General features: G+C 41.8%; 1 protein-coding gene across 3 annotated transcripts in view; it reads left to right on the top strand.

The window, feature by feature from the left end:
- LOC133616357 (phosphatidylinositol 4,5-bisphosphate 3-kinase catalytic subunit alpha isoform-like) overlaps positions 1-17,811 on the top strand; it is a 75,526-nt gene that overhangs the window by 15,216 nt on the left and 42,499 nt on the right. For all 3 annotated transcript variants that reach the window (XM_061975514.2, XM_061975512.2, XM_061975513.2), the window contains 5 exons: positions 2,123-2,217; positions 2,373-2,528; positions 4,948-5,193; positions 8,901-8,986; positions 9,158-9,263. In XM_061975514.2, coding sequence (XP_061831498.1) covers positions 2,123-2,217; positions 2,373-2,528; positions 4,948-5,193; positions 8,901-8,986; positions 9,158-9,263 — 689 coding nt within the window. The remainder of the gene's footprint in view (positions 1-2,122; positions 2,218-2,372; positions 2,529-4,947; positions 5,194-8,900; positions 8,987-9,157; positions 9,264-17,811) is intronic.

The raw sequence follows: 17,811 nt of genomic DNA, 5'->3' as shown, positions 1-17,811 counted from the left end.
GAGTTACGGTTGCAGTGATAAAAAATACGGTTTTTCATTAATTAAAAAAAAAAAATGTTTTTAAATGCGCGAGGCTATTTATAGCACCGCTGCCAAGCACGAGGCACCTGTTGCCATTGTTTCCAAACGAGCGAACGATCATGGAATCAGCCGGAGAAAAATCGCAAACGAGTCTTAAACCGAAAAGAAAACTGCAGTCATTCCGTGAAGAATATTCAAAAGCCTATCCGGGAATAATTATCCGTTCCAAAAAGGGTGAAAACTACGCGAATTGCACCTTGTGCAGACAAGATTTTTCGATCGGACACGGAGGAATTAGCGATGTAAAAGACCACGTTGGGACAAAAGAACACAAGTCTAATGCCGTTGCTAGCGATACAAGTAGAAAACTTTCAACGTTTTTCGGATTTTAGCCACAAAAAGGTAATGACACCAATGTTATCTATTGGAATTGTTTAGTACTGTTATACTGTTAAAAGTGTTTATACTATTTATGCTTTCAAGTCCAAGTTGAAGAAATCTTGTTAAATGTTGACAGCATAACTACCAAAATACAGAAGTATGTCCTTAATATTTTTACAGTGCTATTTCTGTTGAAAAGTTAAAATGATTACATTAGAGATGTGATGTGCCACTTTTCAAGTGTCTGATGGCTTAAATTAATTTTCATTAATTTTTCATATTTTGAATTCTTTTGAAAGGCTTACAAAAAAACTACATTTGAATTGTAATTCCATGCTATTGACAGGACTATTAATTTTAATGAAGTTAGCTTACCATGTTTACAGTATGATAATTGTGATAGAAATGTGAATTTTAGGCACAGAATATTTTATACAATTGAACAAGGCAGTAGATTATACAAGCTTGGACAGAAAGTTAATAATGACACCAATTTTTTTTTTAATGGAATTGTTTAGTACTGTTTTACCATTTGTTTACTGTAAAAAGTGTTTATACTGTTTATACTTTCAATTAACAAATTGAAGTCTTGTGAAAGGTTGACAGGATAACTGGCATTAACTGTCAAAATAATTTCAAACTATTGAAGTTAGCTTACAGAATAAACATGTCAATCAACCCATATGATTTTTGCTGTAATATTTTTGTTTTGAAAAGTCACTGTGACTGATAGAAAAGTGATGGTTTTAGCAACATTTTAACCTGTCTGAATGCTAATAATCATTTTGCGTCGGGGGGCGAAGCCTGAACCCCCCACCAGGACCTTGTCCTGGACCTACCGGGGCCTGCGGCCCCTGGACCCTGGATACTAGGTTTTTCTGATTTCAAAAGTTGGCAGGTATGCTTAATGATGCAGTTACATTATTATATCAACTATCAGAGACAGAAACTCTTCATTTAACATAATGTCCTGCTTCAACACAGCTCAATCAACACAGAAAAAGGTAAAGTGAAATAACAGACAGACAGGGCTTTGCTGTCCGTAACACACACACACACGCACACGCACACACACCGCAAAATGAGCTAACGTTACGCTAAAAGCGAATTAGCCTTCACCTCAAGCCAGGACTGCGAGCGAGCTGAGCTGCCGTTTAGGTTTCTAGAAGGTCAACGGGCTCATAGTGACTAGTAGTTGACTGGAAGGTTTTTATTATAATTTGCGGAGAGTCCGCTGCCTGATGCTTACCTGCTAAACGCTAAGCACTGACTACATGCGCTTTGAATGCACTGCTGATTGGCTGTTACCGCTCTGAATACGCACTGCTGATTGGCTCTGTTTGTAACCAATCAGATGGTTGTGTGGGTGGGACAATGCTGGGTGCTGTGTAGAGTCTTGACAGAGACAGAGGCAGAAAGAAGCGTAGGCGGCGACTTAATATGTTCGTATGGAAACTCGTTCGGTACACCTCCAAACCGAACGGAAACCCCCGTACCGAAACGGTTCATTACAAATACACGTACCGTTACACCCCTACAAAACAGATGCACTAAATCAAGCTGTCACCAGTGAATTCACGAGTGTGCTGATAACACAATACTATACTCGGCTGCAACGCAGACAGACTAATTAAAGATTGGTTCTGGTTTGCTGTTTGTGGCAAAATAAATGCATTGATGTATTTCCGCACCATTATGTTAACCTGTTTGTCTGTTTTAGGTCAAATTATTGTTGTAATTTGGGTTATTGTGTCTCCAAATAATGACAAACAAAAGTATACGTTGAAGATCAACCATGACTGCGTGCCCGAGCAGGTTAGTGAAGACTACCTACTTCAACTTGTTTATTCAAGTCAAGAAATTCCATAGGAAATAATATGAACAGGAATAGATCAACATTGAAGTCCAATACAACCATCTTGCTGCTTTACCAACCAAAAATGTGGACTATTTTTGACTTTGTCCTAAAGGTGATTGCAGAGGCCATTCGTAAGAAGACACGCAGTATGCTGCTTTCCCCCGAACAACTAAAGATGTGTGTTCAGGAATATCAGGGTAAATACATACTCAAAGTTTGTGGCTGCGATGAGTACCTACTGGAAAAGTACCCTATCAGCCAATATAAGGTAATAATGCCTTTTGAAATAAAGCTATATAAACATACATTATTAGTAGAGATGTCCGATAATATCGGCAGATAAATGCTTTAAAATGTAATATCGGAAATTATCGGTATCTGTTTTAAAATTATCGGTATCTGTTTCAAAAAGTAAAATGTATAACTTTTTAAAACGTGGACGTAGGGAGAAGTACAGAGCGCCAATAAACCTTAACAGCACTGCCTTTGCGTGCCGGCCCAGTCACATAATATCTACGGCTTTTCACACACACAAGTGAATGCAAGCATACTTGGTCAACAGCCATACAGGTCACACTGAGGGTGGCCGTATAAACTACTTTAACACTGTTACAAATATGCGCCACACTGTGAACCCACACCAAACCCATCCATCCATCCATCTTCTTCCGCTTATCCGAGGTCGGGTCGCGGGGGCAGCAGCCTAAGCAGGGAAGCCCAGACTTCCCTCTCCCCAGCCACTTCGTCCAGCTCCTCCCGGGGGATCCCGAGGCGTTCCCAGGCCAGCCGGGAGACATAGTCTTCCCAACGTGTCCTGGGTATTCCCCGTGGCCTCCTACCGGTCGGACGTGCCCTAAACACCTCCCTAGGGAGGCGCTCGGGTGGCATCCTGACCAGATGCCCGAACCACCTCATCTGGCTCCTCTCGATGTGGAGGAGCAGCGGCTTTACTTTGAGCTCCCCCCGGATGACAGAGCTTCTCACCCTATCTCTAAGGGAGAGCCCCGCCACCCTGCGGAGGAAACTAATTTCAGCCGCTTGTACCCGTGATCTTGTCCTTTCCGTCATAACCCAAAGCTCGTGACCATAGGTGAGGATGGGAACGTAGATCGACCGGTAAATTGAGAGCTTTGCCTTCCGGCTCAGCTCCTTCTTCACCACAACGGATCGATACAGCGTCCGCATTACTGAAGACGCTGCACCGATCCGCCTGTCGATCTCACAATCCACACTACCCTCACTCGTGAACAAGACTCCGAGGTACTTGAACTCCTCCACTTGGGGAAAGATCTCCTCCCCAACCCGGAGATGGCACTCCACCCTTTTCCGGGCGAGAACCATGGACTCGGACTTGGAGGTGCTGATTCTCATCCCAGTCGCTTCACACTCAGCTTCGAACCGATCCAGTGAGAGCTGAAGATCCTGGCCAGATGAAGCCATCAGGACCAAATCATCTGCAAAAAGCAGAGACCTAATCCTGCAGCCACCAAACCGGATCCCCTCAACGCCTTGACTGCGCCTAGAAATTCTGTCCATAAAAGTTATGAACAGAATGGGTGACAAAGGGCAGCCTTGGCGGAGTCCAACCCTCACCGGAAACGTGTCCGACTTACTGCCGGCAATGCGAACCAAGCTCTGACACTGATCATACAGGGAGCGGACCGCCACAATCAGACAGTCCGAAACCCCATACTCTCTGAGCACTCCCCACAGGACTTCCCGGGGTACACGGTCGAATGCCTTCTCCAAGTCCACAAAGCACATGTAGACTGGTTGGGCAAACTCCCATGCACCCTCAAGGACCCTGCCGAGAGTATAGAGCTGGTCCACAGTTCCACGACCAGCCTCCTCTCCAGTGCACCCGAATAGACCTTACCGGGAAGGCTGAGGAGTGTGATCCCACGATAGTTAGAACACACCCTCCGGTTCCCCTTTTTAAAGAGAGGAACCACCACCCCAGTCTGCCAATTCAGAGGTACCGCCCCCGATGTCCACGCGATGCACACCAAACAAGAATGACAAACACGTTTCGGGAGAACATCCGCACCATAACACAACAGGACAAATACCCAGAACCCCTTGCAGCACTAACTCTTCCGGGATGCTACAATATACACCCCCCGCTACCCCCCCACCCCACCTCAACCCCGTCCCCGCCCACCTCAACCTCCTCATGCTCTCTTAGGGAGAGCATGTCCCAAATTCCAAGCTGCTGTTTTGAGACAAGTTAAATAAAATAATGCACTTTGTGACTTCAATAATAAATATGGCAGTGCCATGTTGGCATTTTTTTCCATAACTTGAGTTGATTTATTTTGGAAAACCTTGTTACATTGTTTAATGCATCCAGCGGGGCATCACAACAAAATTAGGCATAATAATGTGTTAATTCCACGACTGTATGTATCGGTATCGGTTGATATCGGTATCGGTAATTAAGAGTTGGACAATATCGGAATATCGGATATCGACAAAAAAGCCATTATCGGACATCTCTATTTATTACTTACATCAAAGGAAAACACTAAAACTGAGTATTCTTGTACTTGCACTTTCAAATCTTGCCATTTAAAACATTTCCTGGGGAAAAAAACTAATTAACTCATTGGTCAACTTGAGAAAGCCTGTCATACTGTATGTATTTCATCTTATCATCTTCCCATTTGTGTCTTTCTTTCTCCCACTAGTACATCCGTAGTTGTATCATGCTGGGCAGGATGCCTAACCTGATGCTCATGGCTAAGGACAGCCTCTACACCCAGTTGCCTCCTGATAACTTTGTCATGCCGTCATACTCACGCCGCATCTCCACGGCAACATCATATATGAATGGTGAGGCAGCTGCCAAGTCGCTGTGGACAATCAATGGAACACTCCGAATACGGATCCTCTGTGCCACCTACGTTAACGTCAATATAAGGGACATAGACAAGGTGGGAATACTCAGATTTGACAAAGTAGTCACAGGAAAAAAACATTAAGTGTAGTTGTACAATCTGATGAGATTGATTACAGAACCACATCGAAATCCTACCTATTGAAAGATAATCATTATTAGATAAGTTTGAGTTTATTTTTTTGCACATTAATGAACACAACAAAAAATGTGTAAATATGCCGGATAATAGCAAGGATGCTAATTTCCATCCGCAGTCCCTCACCCAGTCCCAGTTTACTCAAGTATTCATTTAACATGTTGAGCAATGGGAATATACAGTCGCGATCAAAAGTTGACATACACTTGTAAAGAACATAATGTCATAGCTGTCTTGACTTTCCAATGATTTCTACAACTCTTATGTTTTTGTGATAGAGTGATTAGTGGGTATTGTGGCCAAACAGTTCAATTTTCGTTTCATCTGACCACAGAACTTTCCTCCAGAAGGTCTTATCTTTGTCCATGTGATGTCAGATGAAACAAAAATTGAGGTGTTTGGCCACAATACCCAGCAATATGTTCGGAGGAGAAAAGTTAAGGCCTTTAATCCCAGGAACACCATTCCCACCGTCAAGCATGGTGGTGGTAGTATTATGCTCTGGGCCTGTTTTGCTGCCAATGGAACTGGTGCTTTAAATGGGACAATGAAAAAAGAGGATTACCTCCAAATTCTTCAGGACAATGTGAAATCATCAGCCTGGGTCTTGGGCGAAATTGGGTGTTCCAACAGGACAATGACCCCAAACATATGTCCATCCATCCATCTTCTTCTGATGACGGACCGATACAGATAGCGATTAGATATAGTCAAAAAGTCTGACATCTGGATGATACAGATAGCGATTAGAGATAGTCAAAAAGTCTGATAACGGGACGATACAGATAGAGATTAGATATAGTCAAAAAGTCTGATAACGGGACGATACAGATGGCAATTAGAGATAGTCAAAAAGTCTGATGACGGACCGATACAAAATAGCGATAAGATATAGTCAAAAAGTCTGATAACGGGACGATACAGATAGCGATTAGACACAGTCAAAAAGTGTGATAACTAGCCGATACAGATAGAGATTAGAGATAGTTTAAAAAAATCTGATAACCGACCGATACAGGTAGCGATTAGAGATAGTCAAAAAGTCTAATAACGGGCCGATATAGATAGCCCATCCATCCATCCATCTTCTTCCGCTTATCCGAGGTCGGGTCGCGGGGGCAGCAGCCTAAGCAGGGAAGCCCAGACTTCCCTCTCCCCAGCCACTTCGTCCAGCTCTTCCTGTGGGACCCCGAGGCGTTCCCAGGCCAGCCGGGAGACATAGTCTTCCCAACATGTCCTGGGTCTTCCCCGCGGCCTCCTACCGGTCGGACGTGCCCTAAACACCTCCCTAGGGAGGCGTTCGGGTGGCATCCTGACCAGATGCCCGAACCACCTCATCTGGCTCCTCTCGATGTGGAGGAGCAGCGGCTTTACTTTGAGCTCCTCCCGGATGGCAGAGCTTCTCACCCTATCTCTAAGGGAGAGCCCCGCCACCCGGCGGAGGAAACTCATTTCGGCCGCTTGTACCCGTGATCTTGTCCTTTCGGTCATAACCCAAAGCTCATGACCATAGGTGAGGATGGGAACGTAGATCGACCGGTAAATTGAGAGCTTTGCCTTCCGGCTCAGCTCCTTCTTCACCACAACGGATCGATACAGCGTCCGCATTACTGAAGACGCCGCACCGATCCGCCTGTCGATCTCACGATCCACTCTTCCCTCACTCGTGAACAAGACTCCGAGGTACTTGAACTCCTCCACTTGGGGCAAGATCTCCTCCCCAACCCGGAGATGGCACTCCACCCTTTTCCGGGCGAGAACCATGGACTCGGACTTGGAGGTGCTGATTCTCATCCCAGTAGCTTCACACATATGTCAAACGTGGTAAAGGAATGGCTAAATCAGGCTAGAATTAAGGTTTTAGAATGGCCTTCCCAAAGTCCTGACTTAAACGTGTGGACACTGGGACTTATTGTGCAACTTATTGTCTTGTAATTAATGTACATCAGAGCTATACAAATTGTTGTATGTTTTGTATTTAGTGTATTAGATTCAGCAACTAGTGTTTGGATCCCACTGTACGCAATATCTGAAGAGCATGGAAAAAAGCATTTCACTGTGGTGTATTCTGCATGTGACGAATAAAACCCTTGAATCTTGAACAATGCTGAAGAAACAAGTCCATGTCAAAAAAACAACAAATTTAGCTGAACAGCACCAATTTTGTCAAGAGGAGTGGTCAAAAATTCAAGCAGAAGCTTGTGGATGGCTACCAAAAGCGCCTTATTGCAGTGAAACTTGACAAGGGACATGTAAGCAAATATTAACATTGCTGTATGTATACTTTTGACCCAGCACATTTGCTCACATTTTCAGTAGACCCATAATACATTCATAAAAGAACCAAACTTCATGAATGTTTTTTTGTGACCAACAAGTACCGTATTTTCCGCACCATAAGGCGCCCTGGGTTATAAGCCGCGCCTTCAATGAACGGCATATTTCAAAACTTTGTCCACCTATAAGCCGCCCCGTGTTGTAAGCCGCATCTAACTGCGCTAAAGGAATGTCAAAAAACCAGTCAAATAGGTCAGTCAAACTTTAATAATATATTAAAACCAGCGTGATGTGGGCGCGCATGGAATCGTATATCAACATGGACGAAGCTGCGTGAAAAAAGCCACCCGGCCTCTTCGCGTAAACTTAAACTTACCTTAACCACTCGCTCATCTTTTCTTCATCCATCCCTTCGAGTTAGCTTTTATGATGACGCCGGCTGGAAAGGTCTCTTTTGGCAAGGTCTTCCTTTTGAATATCACCATGGGTGGAAGTTTCTGGCCATTAGCATGGCAAGCTAGAACCACAGTGAAGGATGACTTCTCATTCCCTGTGGTGCGAATATTCACCGTACGTGCTCCCGTTGTATCCACAGTGCGGTTCACAGGAATATCAGTTGCTGTGAAATAGTAATCCGTGTGCGGATGGAGAGATTGCGTCTTTTCATGAACCGGATCCCTGTCGCTTAGTAGGAGCCATTTTGTGGTCTTTACAGATGTAAACACACAAAGGAAATGAAACGTACGGTAATATCCGCGCGCTTTTTCTTCTTCTACGCGGGCGGGTGGTTGCTTACAGTAGAAGAAGAAGCGCTTCCTGTTCTATGGGGGCGGGTGCTTACCTTGGCGGTTGCTTGCGTAGAAGAAGAAGTGCTTCCTGTTCTACCGGGAAAAAAGATGGCGGCTGTTTACCGTAGTTACGAGACCGAAACTTTATGAAAATGAATCTTGATATTTATCCATATATAAAGTGCACCGGGTTATAAGGCGCACTGTCAGCTTTTGAGAAAATTTGTGGTTTTTAGGTGCGCCTTATAGTGTGGAAAATACGGTATGCGCTCCAATCACTCTATATCACAAAAAAATAAGAGTTGTAGAAATGATTGGAAACTCAAGACAGCCATGACATTATGTTCTTTACAAGTGTATGTACACTTTTGATCGCGACAGTACATTGCAGGTATTAAGAGGTATTTCTGATACCTTTTTACCATTCCTGTACACAATTTTTAAATACATACTTTATAAAAAGTTGAATTGTTGAATGTAAAATAGTCACAGTTTTGATCATCACTGTAATTACTGTATTTTCTTTTTACAATATTGTAGATTTATGTGAGAACAGGCATTTACCATGGAGGAGAACAGATGTGTGACAATGTGAACACACAAAGAGTGCCCTGCTCCAACCCCAGGTAAATTAACACTTTTCCACCAAGGTTTCATTTGCTGATTCTTATTAGCGCAAGCTTTTAGCATTTTTGCAGTGCTAATTTAGCTTTTGATTATGATTGGTGACTGCAATATACATCATTCTATGTTACTTGTAGTTCATTATTGTCCACACTTTTGTTGTTTATCTACAGATGGAATGAGTGGCTGACCTATGACATGTACATCCCGGACATCCCCCGTGCTGCCAGACTTTGCCTCTCCATTTGCTCAGTCAAAGGCAGGAAAGGAGCCAAAGAGGTACTGTAGAACAGTGTTTTTCAACCTTTTTTTGAGCCAAGGCACATTTTTTGCGTAGACAAAATTTGGAGGCACACCCCCAGCAGAAATCATCAAAACACGAAACTCAGTTGACAGTAAAAAGTCGTTGGATATGACTTTAAACCATAACCAAGCATGCATCAATATAGCTCTTGTCTCAAAGTAGGTGTACTGTCACCACCTGTCACATCACGCCGTGACTTATTTTGAGTTTATTGCTGCTTTTGTGTGTGTAGTGTTTTAGTTCTTGTCTTGCGCTTCTATTTTGGTGGCTTTTTCTCTTTTTTGGTATTTTCCTGTAGCAGTTTCATGTCTTCCTTTGAGTGATATTTCCCGCATCTACTTTGTTTTAGCAATCAAGAATGTTTCAGTTGTTTTTATCCTTCTTTGTGGAGACATTGTTGATTGTCAAGTCATATTTGGATGTACTTTGTGGACGCCGTCTTTGCTCCACAGTAAGTCTTTGCTGTCGTCCAGCATTCTGTTTTTGTTTACTGTGTAGCCAGTTCAGTTTTAGTTTCGTTCTGCATAGCCTTCCCTAAGCTTCAATGCCTTTTCTTAGGGGCACTCACCTTTTGTTTATTTTTGGTTTAAGCATTAGACACCTTTTTACCTGCATGCTGCCTCCCGCTGTTTCCGACATCTACAAAGCAATTAGCTACAGGCTGCCACCTACTGGTATGGAAGAGTATTACGGCAGTGGTTGAAAAACACTGCTGTAGAAAGCAGGGGATAAGCTGTAATGTTAAATTATTACTGGTTTTAGTATGAATAACCATTTATCATAGTACAATATCTATTAATATTAATATATCATAAGAAGTAGATGCATCAATTTATCAACAATTAATTTAGTTCATCACTTTCAATGACAGTAAGTCATACTTGCCAACCCTCCCGGATTTTCCGGGAGACTCCCGAAATTCAGCGCCTCTCCCGAAAACCTCCCGGGACAAATTTTCTCCCGAAAATCTCCCGAAATTCAGGCGGAGCTGGAGGCCACGCCCCCTCCAGCTCCATGCGGACCTGAGTGACGTGTTGACAGCCTGTTCACACGTCCGCTTTCCCACAATAGAAACAGCTAATGATCGAGGGCGAGTTCTTGGTTTCTTATGTGGGTTTATTGTTAGGCAGTTTCATTAACGTCCTCCCAGCGCGGTAACAACACACAACAACAGCAGTCAAGTTTCCGTCTACCGTAAAGCAGTTCGTCTGCCGTAAACAGCAATGTTGTGACATTTTTAAACAGGACAATACTGCCATCTACTGTACATGCATATGTGACCCACCCATAATGTGTCACATTTTTGTGTTGATTTATTTATTTTATTTTGTGGTTTGAATTCGTTTTTGGAGCTGTCATTACACATTTATCAGTATCCACATTGGTCAGTAGGGTGCACTAGGGCGTTTCTTCCCAATTGAATGCTATCACCTGCAGACCGGAAGTGTCTTGTCATTCTGATGAGAGCGACCAGTCTGTGAACAATTGAAACGTCCTGTGTGCTTTTTCCTCCTGTGTAACAGGTTAGTTTTGGTGAATCAACTCACTGAATAATATCCATGTGATCTTTGTAAGTTTAAGTACACATTCTGATGGTGGAGCCTAACTCTAAAGTGTTTGTGAGTTGTAGTTTGTATTTGTGAATGAATCCAGTAATCAATATAAAATGGCGACGTGAGTACGCAATGTTTATATAGGAACTTCTGATCCTAATTCAGACTCCCAAATTAGAGCTCCCATTTTCTTATTGATTTTATAATGTATATTTGTATAATGTGTGTGTTCTGAAATAGTGACAGAGAATAGAACAAGGATGGACAATTCAACCCTTAACTCAACAATGAGTAGATGAGTGTTATGTGTGTGTGTATATGTGTAAATAAATGATCACTGAAATTCAAGTATTTATTTTATTTATATATATATATATATATATATATATAGCTAGAATTCACTGAAAGTCAAGTATTATATATTATATATATATATCTTAACCACGCCCCCCACCCCCCACCTCCCGAAATCGGAGGTCTCAAGGTTGGCAAGTATGCAGTAAGTAGGCAATAGTAACACTGATTCTACTCGGACCTAATTGTCAAACAGTGATGAATGACAGATTGATAGATAGATCATGATTTATGGTTTCAAAATGATAACATTTGGAGGCAATTAACATGAACGATGTACTGGTCTATTAATGATCCAGACATATGGAAATGTGAATGGTTACAATTTACTAGGCCAGTGGTGATTGCTCTAAGACTGCAAAGGAAGCTAGGCTTCTCCGAAAATGTGGAAAAAAAGTACTTCTGTGTACATTTTATTGACTAAATACTGTATATGCTAGAATGCTTTCATCTTTTGTTCCGATTTAACTACTTTCTTAACAACTGGTGACTTTTTTTTATTCATTGTGGTAGGATCAAAGTGCAGTAAACATTGTTTAGGCTGAGCTTCCATTTACTAGCGTAGAGTGGGTTGTTCCACGGCAGCCAAACTAGATTGGATAAATGCTGGGCTATATCCCGACCAACGGACGCCAAGTTTCTCTGTAAGTGTATGGAAAGTAAGCTTGGCCTTGGCTGGACTGGAGGCTGGGATTCCGCATGATGTGTGGCTGAATCCCTTTTTGATTGACAGCAAAATGAGTGAATCTGCAATCTTGGAATATAAATCCCTGCCAGAGTATTTTTCAAGTTTCATTTCGTTGTTGAGTTGATATGGAGAATTTCACAATCCTCTAAGTGACATTTTCTTTGTACAATCTGGCATCTTTATAGCTTTTATCTGTTATTGGAGACTCTAATCATGTTTGGAGCATTCCTGACAACATTCACGTTTTTGCAGGGAAGTCACGTTTTCTGTCCTTTCTTCCCAGCGTCTTAATGGTCCTGTTTTTTTCTGGGATTTTGTAGGGGTGGCTGCAGCCTATCCCATGTCATATTTATATCTGCATGCTGAGGAGATTATGTAGGTAAAGTAAAGTGCATTATACAGGTAAAAGCCAGTAAATTAGAATATTTTGAAAAACTTGATTTATTTCAGTAATTGCATTCAAAAGGCGTAACTTGTACATTATATTTATTCATTGCACACAGACTGATGCATTCAAATGTTTATTTCATTTAATTTTGATGATTTGAAGTGGCAACAAATGAAAATCCAAAATTCCGTGTGTCACAAAATTAGAATATTACTTAAGGCTAATACAAAAAAGGGATTTTTAGAAATGTTGGCCAACTGAAAAGTATGAAAATGAAAAATATGAGCATGTACAATACTCAATACTTGGTTGGAGCTCCTTTTGCCTCAATTACTGCGTTAATGCGGCGTGGCATGGAGTCGATGAGTTTCTGGCACTGCTCAGGTGTTATGAGAGCCCAGGTTGCTCTGATAGTGGCCTTCAACTCTTCTGCGTTTTTGGGTCTGGCATTCTGCATCTTCCTTTTCACAATACCCCACAGATTTTCTATGGGGCTAAGGTCAGGGGAGTTGGCGGGCCAATTTAGAACAGGTCCGTAAACCAGGCACGGGTAGATTTTGCGCTGTGTGCAGGCGCCAAGTCCTGTTGGAACTTGAAATCTCCATCTCCATAGAGCAGGTCAGCAGCAGGAAGCATGAAGTGCTCTAAAACTTGCTGGTAGACTGCTGCGTTGACCCTGGATCTCAGGAAACAGAGTGGACCGACACCAGCAGATGACATGGCACCCCAAACCATCACTGATGGTGGAAACTTTACACTAGACTTCAGGCAACGTGGATCCTGTGACTCTCCTGTCTTCCTCCAGACTCTGGGACCTCGATTTCCAAAGGAAATGCAAAATTTGCTTTCGTCAGAAAACATGACTTTGGACCACTCAGCAGCAGTCCAGCTCTTTTTTTCCTTAGCCCAGGTGAGACGCTTTTCGCGCTGTTTCTTGGTCAACAGTGGCTTGACACGAGGTATGCGGCAGTTGAAACCCATGTCTTTCAAGCGTCTCTTGGTGGTGGATCTTGAAGCACTGACTCCAGCAGCTGTCCACTCCTTCTGAATCTCCCCCACATTTTTGAATGGGTTTTTTTTCACAATCTTGACCAGGGCGCGGTGATCCCTATCGCTTGTACACTTTTTCTGACCACAGTTTTTCCTTCCCTTTGCCTCTCCATTAATGTGTTTGGACACAGAGCTCTGAGAACAGCCAGCCTCTTCAGCAATAACCTTTTGTGTCTTTCCCTCCTTGTGCAATGTGTCGATGGTTGCCTTTTGGACAGCTGTCAAATCTGAAGTCTTCCCCATGTTTGTGTAGGCTTCAGAACTGGACTGAGAGACCATTTAAAGCCCTTTGCAGGTGTTTTGAGTTAATCAGCTGATTAGTTTGTGGCACCAGGTGTCTTCAAAATTTAACCCTTACACAATATTCTAATTTTGTGACACACGGAATTTTGGATTTTCATTTGTTGCCACTTCAAATCATCAAAATTAAATGAAATAAACATTTGAATGCATCAGTCTGTGTGCAATGAATAAATATAATGTACAAGTTACACCTTTTGAATGCAATTACTGAAATAAATCAAGTTTTTCAAAATATTCTAATTTACTGGCTTTTACCTGTATTTATATAGCGCTTTTTCTCGAGTGACTCAAAGCGCTTTACATTGAGAAAATATGTCAGAGTAAAGGTCGAAGTGGTTAGGGACACTTTGTTTTGAGTGAAAGGGACATGAGTTCGGTTCTAATCCAAAACACGGTTTTACTTTTTCTATTTCCCCTATTTAGAAATGCAAATGTTGACAGGTATGGCTTAAAGATTAGCTGAAATTGAGCTTCCCCTACTTAAAACACCAGCTGCCGCCACTGTACAAGACCTATCAACTGAGGTTTGCTTGTCAAAATACCAGGGTGTCTATCTAGCCATCATAATAATACACGTTACAACGACAGAGAGTACAGAAAAAGAGAATGATGTCATCTATAAGATCTTGTAAGGTACTCAATCAAAGTTTACCTATATAGACCTTAATCACAAATGTCTCAGGTCCCACATCGGGGCAAGAAAAAACCCAACTCGATGGGAACAACGAGAAACTTTGAACAGCTAACGATTCATCCGTGGAGGCTGATCCGTGGTCACCTGATACTCTCCATGCAGGAGAAGTGGCAGAGCAGAAAAGTTAGACAGCATATCAACTGGTCTAAAAAAGGGGTCTATTTAAAGGCTAGACGGTACAAATGAGTTTTAAGATGGGACTTAAATGCTTCTACTTATTAAATCCTTATTAATGAGAATGAGAAAGAAATGCTCATAGAGACAGACGGGTGCAATGGTGTGAGTTGAAGGACATGCTCATCACAATTACTCAGTTGAAAGAGCACCCCCGAAGGTTGTATACTTGGATTGGGAGCTCTCAAAAAAACAGATAAACAAAACAAATTCAAGAATGCAGTGAAATGTGCAAAAACTCATACCTTTGGTAACCAAACTCCAATGCAAACCCAAACATTTGAAGTAGAGATGCGCGAATAGGCAATTATTTCATCCGCAACCGCATCACAAAAGTCGTCAACCATCCGCCATACACCCGAACCAACATTTTATCAAAACCACACCCGCCCGCACCCGCCCATTGTTATATATCTAATATAGACGATGCAAGGCATTAGTGAGGTTATAAAGCTTTTGCCTGTTAAAGAAAGGAGACTGATCCAATGGAGCAGAGACATTCAATGCGTTCCACGCATTAGTGGCTAAGAGATATTAATGCGTGATAATATTATTTATCATTATTATAGAGTTATTGTCATTTCCATTAAGAAAGTGTTGACTATTGTTGCCAATGCCCTCAGATCAGGAGTGCGTTCCTCACACTTTGTGTGCGCAGTTGCAGCAAGCAGAACGAGGCTTTTAAGAAGTTAAAAAAATGTTTTAGAAAGACTAGGCCTATATTTTCGTTAGGTAAAAAAAATGTTCTGAATTTATTTCAATGAATATTAACTTGTTAACGTTATAATGCTCAAATAGGGACGAGGGCGGGGTGCACAGTGAAGCAGTGAACAATTTCGCGACAAAGATGAACCTTTATTGATTGATCTGCAGCCATGACAAAATATCGGACAATCTCCATTGTCAACGACAGGCAGGAAAATAAAGATAAACACATAGCCTATGTTGTAGGCATAGGCTGATACGTTTTTAAGTTGAAATAAAAAAATAAATAAAAAATGTGCCTCATAAGCCTTAGGCTGTCAATCACGCGCACAAACTTAAATTATACAATAACATATGTATGTCATCTCTATTTAAACAAAAATAAATTAAATAAATAATAATAATAAATTACCTGCAACTTATTGGCCAAGGCAAATAGCTGAAGGGGGGAAATCAAACCCATCAGACTGCACTTTATCATCAAACTTGAATTATAATGAAAATAGACGGTCGCGACAAACAAAGCAGGCTAAATAGCCTTACATTGTCGCCAATCGGAGATGCGCTTCACTTGAAAGCGAGGCCAAATAATTATTCACACATAGTAGTATATCTCCAATAGAAAAAAACCACAATAAACAACGCAATTGCCTTAATTCCTTTGCATTGTAGTGCGCCCAAACAACACGTAACCATCAAAATTATTTAGCTGACCGAACTCAATATAGGTTAGACATGGGCTTATTTGGTATAGCCTAGGTAACGTAGACTAATTTGTTTAACATATCCAACCATATGTTTACTTTTTTTTTTTGTTAGCACTATGCAGGAATAAAATGGCATCTACAGTGCCAGGATTCATGCGAGAGCGCCTGGCCTCTAAAATGCGCCCTGCTGCGCTGAAGGAGCGCTCACTTGCGCCACTTGTTGCTGGGACGCGGTGCCTGATGAATAATTGACTGTTTCAAAGAGTGCTGCTCGTTTTTCGTATGTGGGTAACAACATTTAACTATGTATATATATTTCCGAATTGGTTCAACCGCCAACCGCCCGCATCTATTTAAAATCTATTTTTACCCGCCCGACCCGCGGTTTATCCGCGGACTCCGCGGTTGTGTCCGCAAACCGCGCATCTCTAATTTGAAGTGAGCAAGAACTGTACAAAAGCTGGACTTTGAAAAACAGTCAAAGCCTGATTTTTTTTTTATTTCAATCATCTGCCCAGGTTAAAAATAGTTTAAGGACTTGTTGATGAAGAGACAAACTGGGACACAGTGAGAGACATTTTAGTCCAGATAGTCAAAGACACTTTGCTTAAAAAAGACCAAAGGACGCTTCAGAAGTGTATGGCAGTGGATATTGGTATTTTGGGATTAAACAAAAGGTTAGAGAATGTAGAAATGTGGAGAAGCAAATAATAGACTGTAATAATGATCAGTGTGTGAAACAGAAGGTGACTTGGCAAATATTACAGTGTGTACGAGTCATACCAAAGACTATAAAAATGGGACCCATTACCTCCCTGCTTGGCACTCAGCATTAAGGGTTGGAATTGGGGGTTAAATCATCAAAAAAGTATTTCCGGGCGCGGCCACCGCTGCTGCCCACTGCTCTCCTCACCTCCCAGGGGGTGATCAAGGGTGATGGGTCAAATGCAGAGAATCATTTTGCCACACCTAGTTTGTGTGTGACAATCATTGGTACTTTAACTTTAACTTTACAATAAGATTGAGTACAATTTTGGCAGAAAGGCAGGCCATGTAAGTTATGAGTGCAAAAATTCAAAAGCTTCCTATATCTTATCATTTTGGAGAGTATATAGGAGAATTATTTCACAATACGAGAGAGACCATGCCAAATGTTCCAGAATCACTGGAAGTACCCACATTTTTGAAATCCAATCTGAACTGCCATAATGATGATGTGGAGTTACAAGGCATCTGATCTAAATGGGGTTGTGCTTGAGAGGATTGATGCTCCGGAGGAGTATAGTGTTGAGAAACTAATGGATGTCATAAATATGTTCGAGAGGTTTTTTTTCCAGAGGTTCTGGCTCAGGTCATTTTCATTGTACTCCCCAAGAAATATGATGCAGTGAAAATGGCCCAATCGGCCTGATGAGCTATGACGCAAAGATTGTTCTCAGAAATTTGTTACTCACAGCATACAGGAGGATAACGCCAGCAATTGGAAATAGAATAGAATGTACTTTATTGATCCCTAGGGGAAATTCAGCGCCACAGTCACCACAAATCAACAGTTTGTAAACTACGCGGGCACAAGAAAAGATAATTGTTTTAAAAATCATGACAAAAACAGCTGTGGAAAATACAGGTATGTCTGTGCATGTTTAATTTTTTATACAATAACTCACAAAGGATTGTCTGAAGATCTTAGCGAACTGGACCTGCCTGCGGAAGACTTCTGTTTGATGGCAGGTTTATACTGGAACCAGTCAGCATGTATTAAAAATTGAATAAGACTACAGAAAATCTACAAAAATATTTGTAACATAGGTAGATGGTGCAAAATGATAATTGGGGAGCTAGAAAAAGAGGGATCTAAGAATTGGAGGCAAAAGCATTACAAATCTGACTGACGGACATGACAATCA

This window comes from Nerophis lumbriciformis, linkage group LG14, assembly GCF_033978685.3.
Source record: "Nerophis lumbriciformis linkage group LG14, RoL_Nlum_v2.1, whole genome shotgun sequence".
NCBI lineage: Eukaryota > Metazoa > Chordata > Actinopteri > Syngnathiformes > Syngnathidae > Nerophis > Nerophis lumbriciformis.
The sequence above is the reverse complement of the archived record's forward strand: the minus strand, read 5'-3'. Positions and strand labels throughout refer to the sequence as shown.